At 49.5% G+C, this 17,636-nt stretch overlaps 1 protein-coding gene across 1 annotated transcript in view; it reads right to left on the bottom strand.

The window, feature by feature from the left end:
• Positions 1-4,222: 4,222 nt before the first annotated feature.
• The window catches only part of PADI2 (peptidyl arginine deiminase 2), a 46,917-nt gene continuing 33,503 nt past the window's right edge, over positions 4,223-17,636 (bottom strand). The window contains exons 10-16 of the mRNA XM_030876970.2: positions 17,021-17,128; positions 14,765-14,916; positions 12,741-12,885; positions 11,899-11,992; positions 10,128-10,213; positions 7,981-8,109; positions 4,223-7,312 (exon numbers count right to left, since the gene is read on the bottom strand). Coding sequence (XP_030732830.1) covers positions 7,079-7,312; positions 7,981-8,109; positions 10,128-10,213; positions 11,899-11,992; positions 12,741-12,885; positions 14,765-14,916; positions 17,021-17,128 — 948 coding nt within the window. The 3' untranslated portion in view covers positions 4,223-7,078. The remainder of the gene's footprint in view (positions 7,313-7,980; positions 8,110-10,127; positions 10,214-11,898; positions 11,993-12,740; positions 12,886-14,764; positions 14,917-17,020; positions 17,129-17,636) is intronic.

The raw sequence follows: 17,636 nt of genomic DNA, 5'->3' as shown, positions 1-17,636 counted from the left end.
AAGTGTCTATTCCATCTGTTTGCCTCTTTGTTCTCCTGTCTCCCTGACTCTCTCAGTTCCTTGAGGGATGAGATCATGTCTCAGACACAGGGTTTTCAGGGAGAAGAGACATCCTGGTTTGCTCAGCATGGTCCCAGTTTTCATCTGTTAAACTGGTAGAATTATTAGTAGTGCCCCCTTTCATTCTGGTTTAGATGAAAAATTATATGATCGCTCCAGTTTTACACACAATAGATGCTTACAGTAATATTAACAAAAAAGAATGAATGGGTGGATGAATGACTATAATTTACATTTCATGATTGTGAGATGCCATCTGACTCTGAGCGGAAGACTTGAAAGCATATTCTGTATTATGTAGAAGTTATTTCACTTTGGGCTCTATTGCCTTTGAAGGGTTTACAGGAATCCTATAATCTCCAGACACTTGCTTGCAGGTGGCAGGTGTTCTCGTTATAAGATTCGAAATAGTTCATCCAGTATGCTAAAAAATGACAAGTGCAAAGGCAGCATTTATGAAGAAAAGAATGATGACTCATTGAACTCGGGTTAGAAAGTTGTTCCTAAGATGAGGTAGTCAAGAGCAGGGGTTCAGCGGGCGAGCTCTGGAATCAGACCACTTGGGTACAACAAATCCAGGTTCTGCTGCTTCCTGCTGTGTAAACTGGAGCAAGTCACTTCCTCTCTGAGCCTCAGTTTCCTCATCTATAAAGTGGGGATAATTCTCACAGCTTTGTTGTGAGAATTAGATGAGATGATGAATGTAAACTATTAGGCTGAACTATATGAAATCATCTCTATTTGACCCTTGTGACCTTTAAAAATGGCATTTCATATAGTTCAACCTGGCAGGTGCCTGACAGGTAGTCAGTGTTTGAGAAATGGTGGCTATTATTACCTCATCTGATTGGGCTATTTCTGCTTCCATTGCCTAGCTGAAGAGGCGTTTCATTGTTTTATTCAAAACATATTTGCTGAGCACTGACTATGTGCCAGGAACTGCCATCGGGAGGAAAACAAAGCAGTCCTCTTAAAGGTGTCTTTTAACACTTCAGTGGCAGAGAAGCTTATGAGTAGGGCCCTAGAATGCCAGTCAGAGACTGTCCTTAAAGGGTCATCATGGGGTTTACCCGTGACTGTGATAAAGTGGGCCTTAGCTTGCAGACCGTGAGGGGCTGAGGCAAAAGCAAACTGAACTGGGTAGTTTGCTTAGAGACTAGCTAGAGACCAGGCCTTTGCTTTCTCAGAAATCAGGGCTGAACCAGAGCCCAGCTGGCTGGGGGGTGAGGCATAGGTAAAAAACCAGATTGCCACATCAGTCAGGCTTGAGGCAAGGCTGCAGAACTGAGCTCTCTGCCTGGACATGTCTTTTTCTGGTTGTCCGGCTAGAGGAAAGATTCCACATGCTGCCATTTGGTGTCACCGCACTGTATTGAGTTACCAATAACATTGCCGTCAGTCCCCTGGAGCTGATGCCACTTGGGCAAGGATCCCGGATAAGTCCCACTGGGCAGGCAGAGCTCATCCCTGGCTGCTCTTTTGTTTAATGGGGAGGGATCCCACTCCCACAGGCTTTTGGCTATGTCAGGGTCTGGATCAGATCCTATCTGGAATGAAGGGGCTGAGATAATGGGGACCCGAACTCCCCTCACCTGGGAACCAAAGACATCTTACATTAAGATGCAGAATCAAACTATATCCCAGGGAATGATGAGGGAAAAGAGGCTAGAGGTGAGTGAATTATGTTTTCCCTTTCCATGGGGCTGGTGGGGATTCACTTCCTAAAGTGGACAGAGGGGACTTGGCCAAAGGCACTCCCCTTGCCAAGAGGGAGGCCAGTCCTGGTGACGTGGCAGCAGCCACGGTTCAGGCAAGAGGACCTTCTGAAGGGACAAGGCTCTGTACACCAGGGCCAGGGAGGGCCGATGTCTATCTTCTGTCTCTCTCTCTGGTATTATAACAATCAACTTTTAGGAATTCCCTGGCAGTCCAGTGGATAGGACTCTGCAATTTCACTGCTGCGAGCGCAGGTTCGATCGCTGGTCGGGGAACTAAGATTCCGCAAGCTATGTGGTACAGCCAAAATCAAAAACAAAAAAACCCACAGTCAGCTTTTGTTAGCGTTGCAGTTGGCCTAGCTGGATTCTGGGGATTTAAGGAACGTGCCTATTTCTATAACTGGGACTCAGCCTGGTAGACAGGATTCTACAACTGCGCCTTCCATATGATCCGCTTGTGGCTATCGAACACTTAAAATGTGGCTAGTCTTAAGAGAGATGTGATATAAGTATAAAACATATATCAGCTTTCAAAGACTTACTACCAAAGAAGAGAACGTGAAATATTTCATTAATATTTAAAATTTTTGGTTACCTGACAAAATGATAATTTGGATATACTGCAATAAAGAAGACATTATTAAATTAACGTCACCTGTTTTTCACTTTTTAAAATGTGGCTACCAGGAAATTTAAAATTACATATGGGGCTTGCATTGTATTTCTTGTCTTTTCTTTTTTTTAAGGGGATGGGGAGCTCTCTGGGAACTCTTGTTTTATAAATTTATTTATTTATTTATTTTTGGCCGTGTTGGGTCTTCATTGCTGCGCGCGGGCTTTCTCTAGTTGCGGCGAGCCAGGACTACTCTTCATTGCGGTGCGCTGGTTTCTCATTCCGGTGGCTTCTCTTATTGCGGAGCATGGGCTCTAGGCGCGTGGGCTTCAGTAGTTGTGGCACGCAGGCTCAGTAGTTGCTGCTCACAGGCTCTAGAGCACAGGCTCAGTGGTTGCGGCACACGGGCTTAGTTGCTCCGCAGCATGTGGGATCTTCCTGGACCAGGGCTTGAACCCGTGTCCCCTGCATTGGCGGGCAGATTCTTAACCACTGTGCCACCAGGGAAGCCCCTTGCATTGTATTTCTATTGGAAGGTGCTGTTCTAGATGTCTTAGGGTGACTTTCAGCAATCCTGAGGTGAGTGAGTGGCCAAGATGTGAAAACACCAGCAGGATGGGTTTAACACACCAGCATCCCTTGGGGAGTCTCAGAAATAGGTGCGTCAGGAAAACCCCATAGAAGATTGGCTTGGACCACATTAGTTGGGTATAAAAGGGAAGAATGACCTCAGAGGGCTGGACCCACGGACTAAGTCCAGGAATGAGCGAACTAGTGATTTTCATTTTGCAATGGCCTTTGTAAATGGCTGCGTCAGAACATCTGTCCAGAAACCCAAGATGGGGCTGAGGGGTAAGAACCCCCCAGGTGCATTCCAAAGTGCTTGGAAGTGGCTTCTAGGTGTAGCAACCAACTAGGTGGTTCTATTTTAGCGCCTCGGGGGTTTGTTCACAAAGACCCTGTTAGATCGTGGCTATGTTATATGGATTTTATACCGTGGGTCAAATCATAAATACCCACGTGCAACAATTCCATATTACGAGAACATGATATTACTCAGAGCAGTGGACACAGTCAGTGCTCTGCCCAGATCCTTTTCTGGCCCATTCCCCAGCTCTTGTGACTCTGCTGCTAAAAAGTACAGCTGTGGAGAATTCCCTGGTGGTCTAGTGGTTAGGACTCTGCGCTATCACTGCCGCCAAGGGCGCGGGTTCAACCTTTGATCAGGGAACTAAGATCCTGCAAGCCATACGGTGTGGCAAAAAACAAAACAAAACAAAACTACAGCTGGATGATTGCCCGTAGGCTACGGGTGCCCCTGTTGCCTGTTCAGAGAGCCAAAGTCCCCATAGCTAATGACCGACTCGTGTAGGTACACGAAACTCGGCCTCCAGATGGAAGAACTGAGCTGCCACTTAAGCTCTAGAGCTCTCCTGTGACCAGGCTGAGGCTACATCTGAAATCACGCTCTTGGCTTCTTCCCGTTCCTGGCCCTGCTCCCTCCACTCCCTTCCTGGTTTCTCCTGGAGGCTCTTCCTTAATAAGTCACTTGTTCCCAAACGCTCACCTCGGGGTCTGCTTTTGGGGAGTCCCACCAGAAACACTGTCAGACTTTACTGTGGGTGTTGGTCTTGACCTTGGGTGGTGGCCATTTAATATACACCTACTGAATGCGTGTGGGATTCCAAACCCTTGAGATACCCTTGCTGAGAGCCCTGACCCTGTGCGCAGAGGGGCAGGGGCTGGAGGATCAGGAGAGGGCCCGCGTATGGCCTGCCTCCTTCCAGGCCGTGGCCGTGAAGCAACCATGAACATCACACCAAAAGCCACATGACTTCCCATCTGACCATTTATTTTCTTGCTGTTTACTCAGGTTCTTCCCCAAACGTCTTTTGATCTCCAGCATGGCCCCTCGTCCAGAAAGCTGAAACTGTGCCCCGCTTCTTGCCATCTTCATGATACCCCCTGCTCTCTTATACAAAATATTTCAAAATAAAGATTGAAACAGGAACTTAGCTGAGTTTTGCAACACACAAGTGTATTCTAGGTCTACATTTATAGAAAATGGTGGGTGGGGAAGACTGATGAGTCCAGGGGGGACTGGGGGACATGTCCGTGCCAAGGGTAGTCACATGAGTGGGCAAGCAAGATGGGAATGAGTGAGTCCTGGGGGCTCCAGAATCATCAGAAGTTACTGACTTATTGATGGGGAGAGGCTTAGAAAAATCTAGAAACACACACTGTCTCCACCTGGGAAGCACTCACTTCCCTTTAAGGCAGACTAGAAAAAAATGAAAGAAGGCCCCAAAACCCATATTAACCAAACACACACACACACACACACACACACACACACACACCCCAAAGTCTAAGTCTGCAGATAAACATCCACAAATAGGCACTTGGTGTCTTCAGCTCTGGGGTTGGAGAGATCTGGGGCTTTGGCCCCCAAAGGCAGGAGCCACTGTCCCCAAAGGGGGGGACAACAGCTTCTGAAGGCCCTGGGGTCTGATCTGTTAGGTGGTACTGGCCCAGCTGGATGGGAAGGAGGCCTGTTTAAAGAAGACCCAACTCCCTCATTTCACTGAGATAGGGACTTGCTGGAAGCTCTGTGTCCTGTGCATCTCCTGAATATAGCGAATTGGTATTTCTCAAGAGCGCATCCCTGAAAGGGCAAATGCTGGCCATTTAAGTGTGGGCATCTCAGGCTGGGAACTGACCGGCTCTGTGAGGCAGGGGCCAGATGCAGTTTGCTACTAAGCACTGTGTCCTCGGGGCCCACCACTGTGCCTGGCACTTAGGAGGCATACAGTATATGTTTGCTGAATGACTGAATAATCCAAGAAGAAAATCCCATTCTCTAAGAATACACATTTACCACCTTTTCATTGGTTATATATCAGTTCCTCTCTAACCCTCAAAGTGGAATTATAATTCACTTATTCTCCTCAATCAGCTGGCCTTAAAGGAATTTTTTTTAGCTGAAACTGAGTCTTTTCAGTTGGAGCCAGAGAATGAATCTGATTATGTCCAAATGCGAGGGTCTTCAGCAAATGTACTGAGAAACTTCAATGGGATAATCAATCCGTCTCTAAGGCCAGCAGCTGGCCCAGAACTGGCTGTTCAGGCTGGAGGTTAGGACAGGGTCTTTATGTGTTGGATCTGAGGTCTGGAGAGGAGAGGCAGGTCTTTCACTGTGTCCTGGGGGAAGGTCTGAGCCTGGCTGGTGGGGAAGAAGTCCTTGTCTAGCTGTCTGGAGAGACGGCATTGGAATAGGAAGTGGAGGCTGTGAGAGGAGGGAGGTCAGGGACTGGCCAGAGAATCAAGGACCCAGCAAGAGAAGATGGATCTGGCTCACCCTGGAGCATCTTGATACAGTGAACTCTCAGGCCACAAGGATGCTGGTGTGGGGAGCAACCCCCAAGCATCTGGGAGAGCCTGGGTCCATGAGAAAGAAGCAGCATAAGAATCTTGTAAACAGGGAAGGCTGCTCTGATAAAGTCCACTTCCAGGGAAGGTTGTAAGCTCAATTACTGGACCCTCAGGGAGTCCAAGTCTAAGGAGGCTAGCCAACCGTGTCTACACGGCAGAGGGAAAGCCAAGGGGATTTGACAGAGGCTGTTAAGGAATGAATAATTGGGGGTGTCCAGGTGGCCAAGGGAGGTGAATTTCAAAGGATGATGACAGTTCAAGGTACATCTGGGGTTCCAGAATCCCTTTCCATGCCATCTACCTTGACCCACAAGGCATGGCTACAGGGACAACTGGTCATCCCAGAACCTCCTTCCCTTCTCCCCTCATTCAGTTTTGGACAAGAGACTAAAGATTCTTTGGGGAAGGGTTTGGGTAAAGCGGTTTTTGTTTTGTTTTGTTTTTCACGTCAGGGCTATACAGACACTGGCCAAATGTCCAGCTATTTTCGGAAAGGACAGCAAGGAGGCTCAGGGGGTGACTTCGTGGACCCTGAGGCCCTTCTGAGGGAAGGCAAGGCACAGATATCTCAAATCCCCTCCCCGCGTCTGGAGGACGCGGCCTCCAGTCCACGTCAGGCAGGGGGATTCTCTGGGGGTGTGAAGAGTCTGGAGAACTCAAGGAAGGAGGGAGGTGCCCAGGCCCCTGTAGTGTGAACCCTGACAGTCAGATTTTCTCCTTCTTCTAATACGAGGGCCTGACTCAGCTATGATTGCTAAACATCCACTTCAAACATGGCGATCTTGAGTAAACACGTTGCCAGCCACACAACTAGATGAAGAGCCAGGCCGCCTCCCCCCACTGAGGCTCCTTTCTTTTAGAGATCTTGATTGCTTTTGATAACTGACCATTTGGGCCACCTGCCTTTTTCCTCTTTCCTCGCTTTAAATTCCCACTCTTATGCTTTAAATTCACCAATAAAGAGTGAGCCCTTGAAATCCTAGGCCCTCACCCTCACCCATAAAAGCAGAACCCCAGTTCCGTGGGTTCTCTCTCTCTCTCCCCATGACCTCACTGTGTGGCCCCAGGTGTGCCAGGTTATTTCCAGGTCCTGTAAGTAAAAATAAAATGAAAAGTAATAAACGTCTCCCCCCAAGTTTCCTGATAGTTATTGCTGAAGCGCATTTTGCAATCATAATAAAAACCACAAGGGTTGGTCCAGCCTCAACACTGGTTGTTGATGGGCTGTGACAGGCACACAACAGCCCCCTGCAGGTCAGGGTACCATGTGCCACCACTTGAAGGTGAAGGGCTTCCTGCGTACGTTGGTGCCGCAGTGCACCTCCCCCAGAAATTTGTGGTAGGCGGAGATGTCATCCACGAAGGTGCAGCAGAGGCCCAGGGGCTCCAGCAGGGAGCGCACATGTGTCTCCAGGCAGCACACCTCCTCAACCTGGGGCCCAAATGGCTTGGGGATGCCCAGGTCCTTGCTGAGCACAATCATGTTCACCTGCAACAAGGAAGGGGGGGGGGTGGGGCCACAGCTCCGTTTAGTGAGCACCTACTATGCCCCGCCCTGTTCTAAGCTCACTGAACCCTCCCAACAACCCTATGAAGTAGGGATTGTGACTATCCCCATTTTACAGATGAGGAACTGAGGCTCGGGGGGGCTAAGCAACTCATACATGGCAGAGCTGAGTGGAAAACGAGGCAACCCACCCCTGTATTATGTGTATGTCCATGCGGCTATATATGTACGCATCAGCGTGTGCATTGCACGCATGTGTGTATGTGTGTTTTCATGTGTGTACATGTGTGTATATATGTATCTATGTGTGTGTGTATGTGTGTTCTAACCTCCTTCTATCACATAGAAGACTCTGCTCTATGATAACAAGAATCCCTCCTGTCTATAAAGGCCTTTTTAATTTACAAGACACTCTCCAGTCTGTTAAAGGATCCCCCAGGACCCCAGGGGGCAGCTAGAATAAGGATATCACCCCAGAAGGGAATGAGGCCCAGAGAGGGTGAGTGCCTGGGGTGGGTGGGAGGCCACACAGCAACTCAGCCGGGACTGGGACCCGGGCCTCCTGATTGGACAGCCTCAGCCGAGGGGTCCCTCTGGATCTGGCTGCCCCTGACTGGCCTGGATGAGGTTTGGGGTCCAGAGCACCTCACCATGTTTGGGAAGAAGGCTCTGGCCTGGCGGTCCTCGTCCATCTTGAAGAGGGCAGGCAGGTCGATGATGTCCTGCTCCGTCAGCCCCAGCTCCTTCTTGAGGATGTCGCGGTTCCAGTCCAGGCAGCGCTGGGCGACGGGGAAGAAGGGAGGGCAGGCGAGTGAGGGGACACCCCTGCCACCTTTGTCAACCTCACCCCTGCCTGCAGGGGACCCGGCACTCCAGGGACAGTGTCAACCTCACCCCGGCACTCCAGCACGCGCCTACCTCTCTGGTGCCCCTCCCACCAGTCATGGTAGTAATAAAGAGAACGAGAGAGAAGATTACAGAAATAATACTAGAAAATCACAGAAATAACACTAGTGAGGGCTCATTTACTGAGCACCACCTACTACAAGCCAGACGCTGTGGTAAGTTCTTGCTATGCAGTATCTCATTGAATCCTTAGGCTGTCCCGTGTGGTGAGAATAACAGTGACGATGATTTCGATTAATAATAATTCAAACTAATATGTGCAAGAACCCTAAGTGTACTGTTCTAAGTACTTTACATACATTACTTATTTAAGCCTCAACCTCATGAGGTAGACACTATTATTAGCCCCTTATTAGAGACTCTACCCAAAATGTAGAGTCCTTAGTGAATTGCCCAAGGTCCAACTGCCAAAACGAGGGGCGATGATTTGATCTCAGATTTACCCGAAGCCAAAAAATGTCCACGGAGGGGAGTTACAATAAAGTCAACTTTCAAATAGCCAGTGAGGCATTATGTGAACTTTGGGAAACTCTGCAGTTGTTTCTACAGCCTCCACTCCACCCCTCCCCCTGAAATGTAGCAGCCCGTTATTGGGTTGGGTTGACTACATCCTCCCCTCCTGGTGACAGCTAATTAGTGGACCCTTGCCCCTGCCTCTTTGCTCCAGTGATTGGTTCAAGGATGGGCAATAAACCAGGATTAAGGGAATCAGTATATGGAATTCCCCTGGCTACAATAATTGGTTCAGGTTGGCACAATCAGAGTGAAATGCAAAACTTTTGTTTAATTGTTGGGGGCACAGACCTCCCTCTTTGTGGATGGTGTGCTGGATGGATGTGAGACCTTGAACTGTTGCAGCTATACTCCTGTCATGAGGGCACCTGTAGAGCCCAAGAAGTGCAGAGAAATAGGGCTGGAGCCCTGATCAACCTGTGCCTGAAATCCATCTCACTGCTGGACTTCCTACTCATATGAGTCAATTAAGCCATTTAAAAAAATCAGTTTGAGTTTTTAAATTTAAACTTGATACTTTAAATGTGCCCATGCAGGGCTTCCTCGGTGGCACAGTGGTTGAGAATCCAGCTGCCAATTCAGGGGACATGGGTTTGAGCCCTGGTCCGGGAAGATCCCCCATGCCGCGGAGCAACTAAGCCCGTGCGCCACAACTACTGGGCCTGAGTGCCACAGCTACTGAAGCCCGTGCACCTAGAGCCCGTGCTCTGCAACAAGAGAAGCCACCGCAGTGAGAAGCCCACGCACCACAATGAAGAGTAGCCCCTGCTCGCCGCAGTTAGAGAAAACCCGCACGCAGCAACAAGACCCAAAGCAGCTAAATAAATAGTAAATAAATAAATAAATAAATATGCCCATGCAAATAAAGAGAGATCTAATTCAACTAAATATGACCCTTTTGACTGGTATCTACTTCTGGATACAATCTTTGAGATTTAGGGACTCCAAAGGTGGGATTCATCCATAGATAGAAAACTTCAGGGATCTCTGATCCCCTAAAACAAATAAAAATTCATGGCATGTGTTTACATATGAAATTTTCTGGCCAGCAGGTCTGTAGTTGTCATCATGTTTTAATGAGTGTGGGTCTCCCCCAAATGCTGTGGGCTGCAGCCTTACAGAGCCCTTGGTCTTTAGTACTGCCTGATACACCTTCCTTCCCAGGTCTCCTGTCTGCTTCTAGCCTCCACTGACCTGCTTTGTCACCCCATTCAGCCTCCAGTTTAGAGGCGTAAACCAGAAAGGCTGGACCGAATGCTTATTGAGGTCCTTCCCTCTGTCATGTGCCCTGAACCCTTGGCCATTCCCTATGGAAGCCCCGAGGATATGCCATTGGTCATAGCCTTGTCCCTCCCACAGGCCCCTGCCCCGCCCTCACCTGGAAGTACTGGTTCTCCTGCACGAGGCTCTCGTTGGACAGAATCTTGTTGATGGTGATGCGCTTGCTACTCATCCCGCCCAAGCCTGTGGGGGTCAGAGGACAGGGGACAGTCTAGTTTTAGGTGTCCAGCCTGGGCGCTCCCCTTTGCCAAGGCCCCCAGCTTCTGGGCTAACTCTTAGGATGAGGGAGAGGGGCTGGGACAGGCTGGGGCCCAGAAGGGCAACCCCAGGGGTAACTCCTTTCCCCAGGGTTGGCCATGTCACCTGGGCCAGGGAAGGGGTGGCAGCTGTCTTGCTCTCTCTCTGGCCAGAGGGTAGGGTGGCACAAGAAGCCCGCTTCTAAGGATGAGCAGCAGACCAGAGGGAGTGTGGCAGAAGCAGGACGCCAAGCGGTGTCACCCTTCCTGTTTTCCAGACCTGCCTCATGCTTGGCCCTTGTCCTGGTCTATGCCTGCATCTGCCTCCTATTCCATCATGATGGCCCACGTGGCTTCTGGCTTGATTAGTGATACCTAATGCTCAAGGAGCGCCTGCTATGTGGCAGGTAGTCTTCTAGATATTTACATGGATTAACTCAATAATCCTCCCCACATTTCTATAAGGTAGCTTCCAGCATTAAGGATGAAGAAATGGAGGCACAGAGAAGCTACATGACTCGTCCAAGGTCTTACAGCTAGTGGAAGAGCCCGTAAGCAGACCAGGCAGTCTGATTCCAGAGCCTAAGCTATTAACTCTTTTTTTCCCTACCTGATGCTGGTCCTCTGTGTTTCCTAGTCCCGTAGTTTGTTAGTGGCAAAGAGATCGGTGCTGTTGCACCCTGTACCTGAGCTGTCTCCACACCACCCCTTGGACCTATTTGTACAAAGATAATAGTTCCTATATCCTTATGGGTAGCTTTGAGGGGTTCATATAGAAAGAAGCCTCCAGAAAGTCAAGACTCATGCCTGCCAATCTAAAAAAATTTCCTATCGGTGGGAATTAAAAAATGACAGTGGTCTTAAGTTGGTCTTGTCCATCCTAGACACCAGTCACTATCAGGAACACTGCCTTTCGACATGGAGGGTGGTAATGTATGTAAGTATCAGCCTTAGGGGTGCAGACTTTTGGGAGCAGGTGGATTAGAGACGCCAGCCTGAAAGGTGTCAACAGGGAATGTAGGAAGAGCACATAAGACATTGTCATGGCCTCTCTGACCTGGCTCACCGTCTGTGCCTGATCAGCTCTGTCTCTTTGCATGATTAGTTTAAGAGCGAAGCTCATCCCAGTCTGTCTATCCCAGTTATGTGGATGTCTAAATTAAGCAGATGATTTCTCACTCCGGGACTGACGGTGATGACGTCTGACTGTACGTCACGTCTGTCGACTCCCACTTTTCTTCCTACCCCTCAAGTGCATTATGTATATTCTTCTCTATCTCCCTTTCGAAAACACAAGCTCCTTGAACACAGATTGCGTGTCAGTTTTGAACCACTTAACTCTCCTTGGGGTCTGGTGCCATTTGAAGTATACACTAGGTCCCGCAGAAGCACTAGGCACCGCTGGTGGTCATAAGGGGCAGTGGGCAGCTCGATGGTCCCGCTGGCCACAGCGAGGGTCACAGAGGCCAGGGCTGCTTCCCGCCACGGTGACCTCCCAGCCCCGGAGCGGGCCGGATGTCCAGGAAGTGGAGCTGGGTATTCAGGGACAAGGCACTCATCTGCCCTGTCCTCCCAAGGGTCTCTCTGGGGGCTCAGCTCCCTGCTCCCTGCCAAGGCCCTGAGGGCACTCACCTTTGAACATGATGGCCTCCCCATGGCCCTCCTTCTGCTTCTCTCGGAAGAGCTTGTAGCAGGCCGAGGTGCTGGCCATGAGCATCCGGAATTCCTGTGAGAGACCATTCAGAGGGCCAGTGTCAGCAGAGAGGAGGTGGCCAAGAAACGTGAAGAAGCCCCTGCTCTCAGCCCCCGGGGTCCCACCTGCATATTGTCTCAAGCCACTCTCTGCCGAGCAAAGGCCACCTGGCAGGGTTTTCTCTACCTCAGAGGAATATTTCTCACCCTTCCTGCTATAGAAATTCCTCCACCTCAGCAACGCCATCGAGTCAAAGCTCAGAGTCAAAGGTGACCTTGGACAGAGAGGAAGAGCTTCTCCAAGTGGCCAAGAGGCCAGGCCATTTGCACCAAATTTCCAGGGTTTGAAGTTGCAGCTGTTTCTTTTCACTTCTTGGGAAATGAAAGAGCCCCAAGCCCATACCCCATTGCTCTCTAGAGCATTATGGCCAGCACAGTGGCCACCAGCCCTGTGGGATTATTGGACACTTGATTTGTGGCTGGTCTGAGTTGAGATGTGCTAAGAGTAAAATACACACCTGATTCTGAACACTTATATAAAAAAGAATGTAAAATCTCTCATGAATAATTTTTATAATGACTACATGCTGAGGTGCTAATATTTTGGATTTATTGGGTTAAACATTTACCTGCCACAGCAACAACGTACAAACCAGCTTCAGCCTACTTCCTTCTTCCTCTCTGCGGTTGTCTTCCTCTAGATACCCCTCTCTGTTGACAAGAGCTGGTAGTACAGGGATTCTGCACTATCCTATTCACTCCAGCCTCAGGGGCCAGCTCACCTTTGTGCCTGGGATGGGGACGAATGTCATGAACTCATCTACATGGCCCACGGTCAGCCAGTCCGAGTAGAGCTCCACGGGTGCCTGCACCTGCTGGGCCTGCAGGAAGTCCCTCACCACCTTGGTCATCCTCCGACCACCAGACCTGGGGTGGGGTTGGGGAGGAGACAGTTCTTCAGAAGGTTGCCCACTGTGCCTGTCTCACCAGAGGGTCTGCAGGAGGAGTTCAGACTCTAGAATCTAGCCTGGACCCAGAATAGCATTGGTGGAAAAGTCATGGGAAGGAGCCTGAGTTGCAGAGACCCTGGCACAGGCAGAAAGGTGTTTGAGCCCAAGGGGAAAAAGGAGGAGTTAGCTGCAGCCATGGTCTGTGTGAAGAGCATAGAGCCCATTCTTAGGCCACTGAGGGTGTCAGTAGGTGTAAGAAGCCAGCTTCTCTGCTCAGGGAACCCTCATGGACTGCTGGAGGGGGCTAGGACACAGGCATGATTCCAAAATCTTCCCTAGCCTATGTACCTCTTCGCTGTTAACTTCTCAACTTCAATCATTTCAAGTGACACCTCTTCCAGGAAGCCCTTCCTGACTTCCACACTCCCTGAGGTCTTCAATATCCCCATTACCCTTATAATATAACCCCAAAACCTCACAGTGGCCAACAAATGCCTCTGTGATCTGGCCCCTGCCTGTCCCTCCTACCTCATCTTCCTCCCTTCCTCCTTGTTCTGTTTGCTCTAGCCACATGCTAAACTTGTTACCAAGGTTTTGTCCTTTCTGTTCCTTCTATCTGGAATGCTCCTTCCCTTTGATCTTCCCATGGCTGCTTCCTTCTCATCATCTGAGCCTCAATTCCAAAGTCACTTCCTCAAAACCACAAAAGCCAAAGTGCCCCTGCCTCATCACTCTTTATCAGGTACCTTATTTTATCTTCTTCATTGCACCTATTAGCACTCAGAAGTATCTTATTTATTTGCTTAATTCCATGTTTATTGTCTATACTGCCTCCATCCCTAATGGAAAACTTCCTGAGAGCTGCGACTTTGTCTGTTTTGCTCACTGCTGTCTCCCCGCAGCCCAGAACAATACCTAGCACAGAGAAGGCTCTCAATAGATATTTGTCTCTAAGAAGAGCCCCTGTGACCTCCCCTAAGGGGGTTAGGGACCCCTCCTTGGGTTTCTCTGACTCTGTATCATTCTATCACTGTACACACCCTCTGTTTCATGTCTGCGATCTCCACAATCTCCTGCGAGGTGGGGGCTGGGCTTCATGTTTAGAACCCCATGTCTGACATAGGGCTTGGTGCTTGGCTGGTGCCTGGGAAATACCTGCTGAATGGATGAGTGACTGTTGAGTGGAGGGAGAAGGAGGGCAGGGCGAGCAAATGGTCACTGTCGGTGTCAGTGGCCTGCTGCAGAAGGTAGAGAATCCCATGTGGCTTATAGGGACTTGGTGCCCAAATCCTGGCTGGTCCCACATGTGCGGGTTCCTGGCAGCCCTTTTGTGAAGTGAGGACCCACAGTACTCACTCTCTCCCCAGCAACTGCTCTAAGGAAGACTCTGCCTTCTCATCGACTGGTGGGTGACCTGGGGAGGGAGTGAAGGTGTTGTTGACAGGCCAGGGAGCCAGGGACTCAGGCTTTGGGGCAGAGCCATGTCTTCTCATGTGTCTTTTGTGGATGGGCACCCCCGAGGATTTGTTGGTGTGTACTGATCCTCTTTCGGTACTCCTTCTCTGAACTCCTTCATCCCTTCCCCACTTTCTTTATAATCCCATTATATTCCCTCCCATTTTGGGAAGAGGGTTATTTATTTAGTTTTGTATTAGGTCCTAATTCATACTAAGATGTAAAGGCTAACTTGGTTTTCTTTCCAAGAGTGTCTGTATCTTGTCAGAGAGTCATGGGAGAGGTTAATTCTCCCAGCCAATCACTCCATGTACGAGCAACCCAGTCTGCTCCTAAAGGGAAACAATAACTCCCCCTGCCTCCCCCACACCTGCCCGCAGGCCCACCCTGGCTTCTCTTACAGAGGAAAGCTGGTCCCGATGAGGATCCGGCCCAGGGGGTATGTCTTGCCATTCACGGTCACTGGCGGACTGACCTCTAGGTTCCCAAAGGAATCAAGGCTGGTGACAGGCTCAAAGAGGGGTTCCCGGGTCACGTAGCCAAAATCTGGGCCCTGGGCAAGAGACACCCGTCATTAGTCTCTTGCGGCCAGGAGCCCTTAGCCCCAACCCAGCCACCCTCTGATGACCACTTTTCACTACCTTTGGTCTGGCTCTGTGAGCACTTAGCTTCTAGGGGGGTCACCCATGCTCTTCTCATTCCCACTGATGAGCAGGACCCTGGCATGGGGAGGCTGAGTTTGTGAGTATGTCAGTATGAGCGTGAGAATGAATGTGAATATACGAGTGTCTGTGTGTGTGTATACATCTGGGTCTCTGGGTGTGCCTCTATTTCTTAAACACGGAGACATATTGGTGATTTCTGGTTTGGTCCTCATTTTGTGCTATTGACATCCCCACTCGTCTCTTAATGTGAGCAAGAAATGGACCTTTGCTGTTGTCAGCTATTGAGATATGGGGGCTGCTTGTTACTGCAGTCTTACCAAGTGAAAGCTGACCAATACATGCAGGAATGGCAGATATGTAACATATATACCATCCCAACCCATTCCCAACTAACCCTATTTATTCATATTTATATCTGGAGCCCATATATAGCCTCAGAATCCTTCTTAGCACAGAGCTCCAACAGACTGCAGTTACATGATATAACCCCAGTGACGTCCCCTGAATTTTAAGTTTCCTTTCATGATTTTTTGGTAAAAAAAGTAGGGATCTTGCTTGGGAGCTTGCACTGGGGATGGAACTAAGCTTGTCTGGCACAAATCCTTGCTAATAAAAACCAAAGAGTGAGAAGATGTGGCTTATCCTGGCCCAGCTTAGAGGCTCAAGAGACAGCTGTGCCCAGTAGGGTGAATGGCTGCAGCTTAGTGCTTTCTCGCCTATGAGCCCCAGATGGCAAGGTGAGACTCGCCAGAGGCTGGGGCAGCTGGGGCTTTACAGCCTCACATGGGCAGGCAGGCATGCAGCACAAAGTTGGGCTTGGCCCAGGCCTCCAGGAATAATGCAGTCTGGGGGCCTTGGTACTAGGCCAGCCTGGAACACTGAAGGCAGGTGGTGACCCGGGAAGAAAGAGTAAGAGAAGGATCTGAGAGGCCTTGGTTCTCCTGCCTGCTGGCTGGTTTGACTATCCCTCATGTTAGAGGAAGTGGACAGTCCTCACCGAGGACAGTGTCCAGGGCTGTGGAATGAGAACCAGAACAGCAGCTAATAATAGTCATTGTATCAGGAGCAGCACGGTTGCCTTATATAATGCTTTCAATCTTCACAATAAGCCTGTGAGATGGATACTGTTTCTATCCCCACTTTACAGATGAGCAAACTGAGGCTTGAGGAGGCTAAGGTGTTTGCCCAAGGTCACATTGCTGCTAAGGGGTGGAAGTGGGACTCAAGGCCAGATCTGTCTGGCATTCCAGAGCTTTGTGCTCACACCACTGGCTGTGCCATCTCCCTGTGATGAAGGGACTAGGCTAGTGAATGTTCTCAGGAAGCAGGTGTGGACCTGGCAAAGGGTTGCCTCTGAGCAGCCCTGACGTCTCACAGGAGGCTGCCCTGTGTGTGACCTTGGCAAAGCCACCTGGTCTACCCAGTCTCTGTTTCGTGTTCTGTTCAAGCCTCGCCCTGCCTGTTCAGGGTGGAAGGTGAGGACAAAGACGACTAATTTTGGTTCTGTCCTCATTCAGTTGGTTGTTGAGGGCATAAAAAGAGAGTGGTAATGACCTCTAGAATCGAGGGTGGGGGTCAGATTGCTTTTTAAAAAACTCATGAACTGAAAAAAAATCACAGATTTAATGAGCTTTGAAGTTGGAACCATGCTTTTCGACAATTGCTTGACTATAATTTTCCTCTCTGAAACTTATTTTGCTGTAAGTTGGAGGTGGGGCAGTGTCAGGAGTCAGGCCTCTGTCTCCCATAACTCTCATTTCCCATGAGAGAACTCTCCATGTTTTGGAAAAGCATCAGTTATCAGAGCAGGAAACGATGTTAGAGATTACTGTCCCAACTGACCCATTTTGCAGATGAGAAGATGAAGGCAACAGACTAATTTGCAGTAAACTAATTTTCCAGGCGTGCCCAAGGCCTCTCGACCACTCTGTCCTGTAAGAGTCCCAGGATTGTGCCCTCCCTCATCCCCCAAGGTGGTCCTCAGCATCTCACCAGGAGCTGTTTCACTGGGAAATCCTTCAGGTTTCCATCTCTGGGGGAGTCCAGAACCACAGGGAAGCCTTTGTGGGGGGCCTCGATGTAGCCAAACTCAATTTCATCCTGTGGGGACACCGGGAAGAGCTATCAGACGAGCCCAGGGGGCCACCAGTGAATACTAGCCAGCCTCCCCAATTCTCCCAAGCACATGACGGCAGTGGTTTCTTACGTATCCCTCAGATAGTCTCTGCACATCCCCAGCATGTTTGTACTCATACTGACCCCATTTTAAAAAACATAACTGGTAACATCTGTATACATTTTCCTGCAAGTAATACCTTAACTGGAAGTGCATTCTTTATTTATAGATTGGCTTCTTTTTAGCTGATGTATAGTACTCCACAGAAAGGCTGTCCAATCATATGGTCACCCCCTTGCCCCGTGGTTGGACATTTAGGTTGTTTTACAGTCTTCTGCTACCCTAAGAAGCTGCAGTGAATTACCTTGTACATTTCTGTCCCTGTGTACACGTGCACGTGTGATCTGAGGACAGAACTCGCATACGTGGAGCAGCTGGGAGCCAGGGCATTGACATTAAGCTGCCTCTTCTTGCCTGAGCCCTGGACCACAT

The sequence above is a fragment of the Globicephala melas genome, chromosome 1 (assembly GCF_963455315.2).
Source record: "Globicephala melas chromosome 1, mGloMel1.2, whole genome shotgun sequence".
Classification (NCBI taxonomy): Eukaryota; Metazoa; Chordata; class Mammalia; order Artiodactyla; family Delphinidae; genus Globicephala; species Globicephala melas.
The sequence above is the reverse complement of the archived record's forward strand: the minus strand, read 5'-3'. Positions and strand labels throughout refer to the sequence as shown.